The 5,433-nt window shown below is 38.5% G+C and overlaps 1 protein-coding gene across 2 annotated transcripts in view; it reads left to right on the plus strand.

Moving 5' to 3' along the window:
* Window positions 1-4,835, plus strand: part of MAPK10 (mitogen-activated protein kinase 10) — a 78,461-nt gene extending 73,626 nt beyond the window's left edge. For both annotated transcript variants that reach the window (XM_009873446.1, XM_009873447.1), the window contains exon 12: window positions 4,693-4,835. In XM_009873446.1, coding sequence (XP_009871748.1) covers window positions 4,693-4,835 — 143 coding nt within the window. The remainder of the gene's footprint in view (window positions 1-4,692) is intronic.
* The last annotated feature ends 598 nt before the right edge of the window (window positions 4,836-5,433 follow it).

Raw genomic sequence — 5,433 nt, forward strand, 5'->3', positions numbered from 1 at the left:
ACACAAAGGTGGTTGCAGTCTGATTTATGATCAAGAAACTTTGTAGCTGCTGGTTTCAGGAATTAACTATCCAGAGATTTCTTTATGTATTCTGTATTCTGTCTTTCTTATGTGGAAGGCTTTTATTGTTTACGTAAAACACTTCCAAACATACAGAAGTGCCATTTCTTCCCTCTTTCTTTTGCCATTTCCCTTTGACTATTTTTGGATTGTTAAGCACCAGCAGGTATATCAACTATTTAAAAATTGCTCTGAGATGAGAGTGTTTTATGAAAAAGTAGATCTCCTGGTTTTCACCCCCTTGTACGTCTGATATAATTTATGTCACCTGAATAAAATACTGAAACAATGAGGTAAAATGAGTCACCAGTTCTGAGCATAAGGGAAACGAGGAAGACTGTACAGACACATTGCTCATTGGTTGGTGTTCTTGGCAAGAATTCAAAGGCTAAGATTTGACGTTCTATCAATAATTATAGAAAACAAGCTGGAGATGAGTTTCCACAATGACTTGATCAGAGCTTTTGGGGAGACAGCTGAAGTTGACAGCAACAAGGATAGTAGCTGCCCACTGATAGTGCAGGCTACTTGGAGTGCCTGTGTATCAGGGTGTCAGTCGTGTACTGCTTCCTTGTGTCCTGTGAAGAATGTGTTAATACAACATACAAGTTTGAAATGTGGGGCTTAGGAGAAACCTTGAGTGCCACTCACGCTCTTGTCCAATGAACAAAATCAGTTGTGTCTAAAACTGTTCCCAAAACATATTTCTGCTTCCTGTTCATAAAAAAAAACCAAACTCTGTAGGCTACTTTGTTTATTTTTAAAATGTTATTTGTATTGTCTTGCCTAAATCCAAATCCTTATTCGTTGCACATCTCCAGAGAACACGCAGAACAGCTTCCTCCACCTTTCTTTCTGGCAGCTTTTAGCCCATGTAAATTCCATTATTGCATCCCTTATCAGTCTTAATTCCTTTGAAATTCACTACCCGCATCTTTGAATTTTTCAAACTTACTGCTTTTCTCTACACATTATCTAGTTGACTTCTATCTTCTATGGATCACAGTGTCCAAACCTACATACTTAGGGCACTAGTAGTGCTGAGTTTTGTGGAAGATTTGCATGTAGATGTGCATACTTGTGTTAAATATATAAGCAACACATGCAAACGATGTATGCATGTCCATAAACATAAACATTGAAATTAATCTTAAAATGGTACATACATATATGTGGCTATTGCACCGGCATACGTGGATTTTCTGTTGAGGTTGGATTCCAAAAGAGATGTATTATTTATTTTAAATTACTCACTTTACCAAGAACTGCTGTACAACTTTTCACTAACAGTCTCAGACTCTTCTCATCTGTCATTTCTGAAGTAGAGAAGCAATGGGTATAAACTGTTTTATGCAAAGATATGGGAGGAATTTACCAATACTGTTTTGTATTTGGTTAATGCATTTAAAGAAATTATTCCAATTGGTATTATCAAAGAGCAAGTATCTTCATTAAATAAAAAATTTAATACAAGGCTCTAGATGATTTAGTATTAAACTTAAGCTCTGTCCAAAATAACTAACCTTGTTGCTGTGTGCAGATTTCCTCTGCTCTGACACTGCCTACTGTCTAATATCCTCTCACTCCCCTAGTCTACACCATCCAGCCATAGATTCATATGTCTTTTAATTTCTGGATACTGAATATAGTAAATAGTGCTGATCTTAGTACAGCTTATTCTTAGCAGTTCCCTTTCTTGCTGAAAATTGCTCTTTTATTCTTCCCTTGCCACCTTTTAGCTGCTTCTGATTTGGTCAGTTCTGTTGCTATCACACAAGAACTACCGGATACCTTTAGCAGCCCTTTTGTCTCCCGTGCAGAGCCTAAAATGAGCAGCTGATGCGCTTGCTGAGCATTGCAGCATCGGGCATCAAGAGTTACTAATTACATGATTTATAAGAAGCTGAGCAAACCCCTGAGACATACACAAGTTTGTTTGGTTTTTTTGAAACGGCCAAAGCTGCAATTCTTTCACTTCTTTCATACATCTGTATCACTTCATAGGTGAAGTATTAAAGACATTTCCATTTGCACTAATTAAACAGGGCTTTTCAGAAGCCCTATTTCAGGAAGGAATCTCTGCTTTACAGAAGGGAAGCCAATGTGTGTCTTAAAAAGAGTAGCTGTCAGGTCAATGGCAGGGCGAGGAACAGATCCCAGGAGCTGTTTCTCATCTGCTCTAACCTTTTGCTCTGTTCCTCGACCCTGCAGACACCAGGCAGCTTCCTGTCAAACAGAAAATTCATAAATGGGGCTCTCTTTCTCTTTTGAATGTGCTTGTGTCACTTCTGCACTGTTTCACATGGTACCCATCCCTTCAGGAACAATCTGGCGTAGCACCGACCAGGTGCTGAGCTTAGCAAATGAAGCATTACTTATTGACTGTGGCAGCTTTTGGTTGGGTTTGTGAGCATTGCTGCGTAAGTGCTGCTTTATGCTGCTGAATTCTTTACTCCTGTCATTTAAGTTTGGTGTTGTTTCGTTTGGGTTTTGGAAATTTTTTGAAGCTGGATGATTTGATGGTACAACAGTCACTAGCAGGTCTGTGTGGAATTGTGCTGAAAGCTAGGAATTATCATAAAAATTTCAGAAATTCCAGAAATGTGTAGGCTGAGTTGATACTTGCTGAAATGAATGTAGCAGTTTTTATTGAATTCACTGGTGCTGAATAAGACAGTACAAAAAAATCTTCGTCTATACAATTTCTGCAGCTATTTCTTCAGTTATTTTGCCTAGCAAAGTTGATCGCACATTTATCAAAGAAAGCTGCACAGCAACAATTTGATCAAAAGTTGATTGAACCTACTGGAATTCTTTCCTTGATTCCTGAGACAGTATCCATGACTTAATGGCAGTCTTCTGTCCATCACTGTAAACATTTAGAAAGGTAATATATTGTTTAGTCATTATTATAATTAAATTCAGGTATATTTTGACTATATCTAATTGCATTTGTTGTGACTGATTAGTATTTTCATAATATGCCACATGATTCCATAACATGTAAATATGACTGGGTCATTACTGATCAATATGAATGAGGTACATGTAAATAACTTAGAAAAGCAAATACTCTGTCAGAAAAAAAATGGATGATTGCTGTCTGCAGTCACCAGTGAGATGTCACTGAGATTGCTCTGTCTTTTTGCACCATTTACAAAATTAAATATTTTGTTTTCCAAATGTATCAGGAGGGCAAACTAATTTTAGGGTTCTTTTGATGCAACAGCAGAGAGCAGTTCCCATCTGGAGCTCTGAATGTGAGCGCATGTGTCTCTGTTTTACACACATTTATAGCGGATGTGTATAAAGGGAAGAAAAAATTAAAGAAAATAGAAGAGTAGCTGGTAGTTTGTCTTCCTAAAGTAATGTCTTTATTGAGAACTGGAAAGTGGTAGAAATATTCTCCTTTTGTGCATAACATTATCTATTTTGCCTAGACTGTATAGATAGCTATTAATTTCTGTACTAAGAACATATGAGTCTTGTAATTTTACTAGATATATTTATTAGGCATGTTCTCTTGCTTTTCAAGGCAATAGATGTATACTTCTGTCCATTTTGAGGAAATGAAAATCATAGAAGTCAGCCAAGAAAACTTTTTGACCATAAGAATGACATGGCATCTATCTGCAGAACAAAATACCTTTGTGTAACGGTGACTAGCTGTGATTTTCAGCTGTGCAATATTAAGCAAAATGACATATTTTATTGTCATGAATATTTAATAAAATTTAATTAATCCCTCTCAAACTGCAGACAGTGTTAATTTTGACAGAAAGAGGACAACAAAACATTGCCTGAAAGTTCAGTGGAAAAAGATACCTTTCAAACTGTTGTTTGCTACTCTGGGAACTTACGTATGAGCTGAGGTTAATGGGTAGAGCCATGGTTGAGCAGTCATGGCCGCACAATAAATACATTCTTCATGTGGCTCTGTATTTATCACACAATTATAATTTCTGATAATATTCAGAGATGTGAAATGTTTTCAGTCACATAAATGATAATCTCATGAAGGTACATTCTTCATTTCACAAAGTCAAGGTGATTTTTTGGATAGTACCTGGTACTACCATCATTCCACAGAGGGCAGGCAAACCTGGATGCACAAAATAGCCATTGGAACTGAAATCGTGGGCTTAGTCACCCAGTCCTTAACTAAGAGGAAGAAAGCAGCCTTGCCTCCCCCACAGCCACATTGACACAGGGTGATTTAATGCCACTCATTTTCCTAAACTACCTGCAAGAAAACCGTAATTTTATAAGAAGAATATGGGACGGCTGCATTTTTTTTTAATCATCTTGTTGGTGCCTGGGCAATCCTAGCAGGCATCTGACTCTTAGCTGTTCTGTAACTCTAAGAAGGCTAGAAAGAACTGGAGCATAGGCACAACATAAGCTATACTTCTTCAAAAGAGACTCCCGAGGGAGAGCATTTCCTGGTAAAATATTCAGTATTGTCCAATGCCTAAAGTTTGTAGGGCCCATTCTCTGCTAATGTTTGCCACTGCTTAAAATGGTCTGTGTACTTACATGCCTGTTGCCACAGGGTAAGTACCCTTAGCTTTTTAAACTGTGAGTTCTGGGGTTTCAGGTTTAATCACGTTGGTGTTCGTTTTCGTAGCACAGGTGCAGCAGTGAACAGCAGTGAAAGCCTCCCTCCATCCTCATCTGTCAATGACATCTCATCCATGTCCACGGATCAAACACTGGCGTCAGACACGGACAGCAGTCTGGAAGCTTCTGCGGGACCCCTCGGTTGTTGCAGGTGACTAGCCGCCTGCCTGCGAAACCCAGCGTTCTTCAGAGGATGATGTAATTTAGGAGGAAAAATTAACAGGAGTTAAGAGATGAAAAGGAAGAGGAATAAAATACAAAGATTTAAACGAAACAAAAAAAAATATCTTTTCAGCCTGCTTCTCCTACAGAGTTACGTAATGCAGCTAAGCTCAAGTGTATATTTAACTTATAGTTGCTCTGCTTTGGTCTTCTTCCAGTGATGCTTACTGGGGGGAAAAAAGAAAAAAGGGGAACTGAAAAATCCTTTTGTTACCCCCTCCCCATAAGATGTAAACTTAATGGCTGCAAAACCAGCAACCTGCAACTGTCCTTTTCACACTGGCATGACAAGATGTGCAGTAGCCACTCCCCAACATACGAGTGTGTATCTACCTTCGCTCTCTGTTCTGTTGTCTTCTGCCTAGTGAGGCAAATAGGGATATACATGCATTTTTCTTCCTTTACAAATAGCACATACACACGCACCAATAGAATTCTGGCGGTGTATGCAGCTGCGTACCTATAGGAACATTCATGTCTGCACACATAATGTGCACTCCACAACTAAATGGCCCATTTCAGGTGAACTTC

The sequence above is a fragment of the Apaloderma vittatum genome, unplaced genomic scaffold, assembly GCF_000703405.1.
Source record: "Apaloderma vittatum isolate BGI_N311 unplaced genomic scaffold, ASM70340v1 scaffold13947, whole genome shotgun sequence".
NCBI classification, from domain to species: Eukaryota; Metazoa; Chordata; class Aves; order Trogoniformes; family Trogonidae; genus Apaloderma; species Apaloderma vittatum.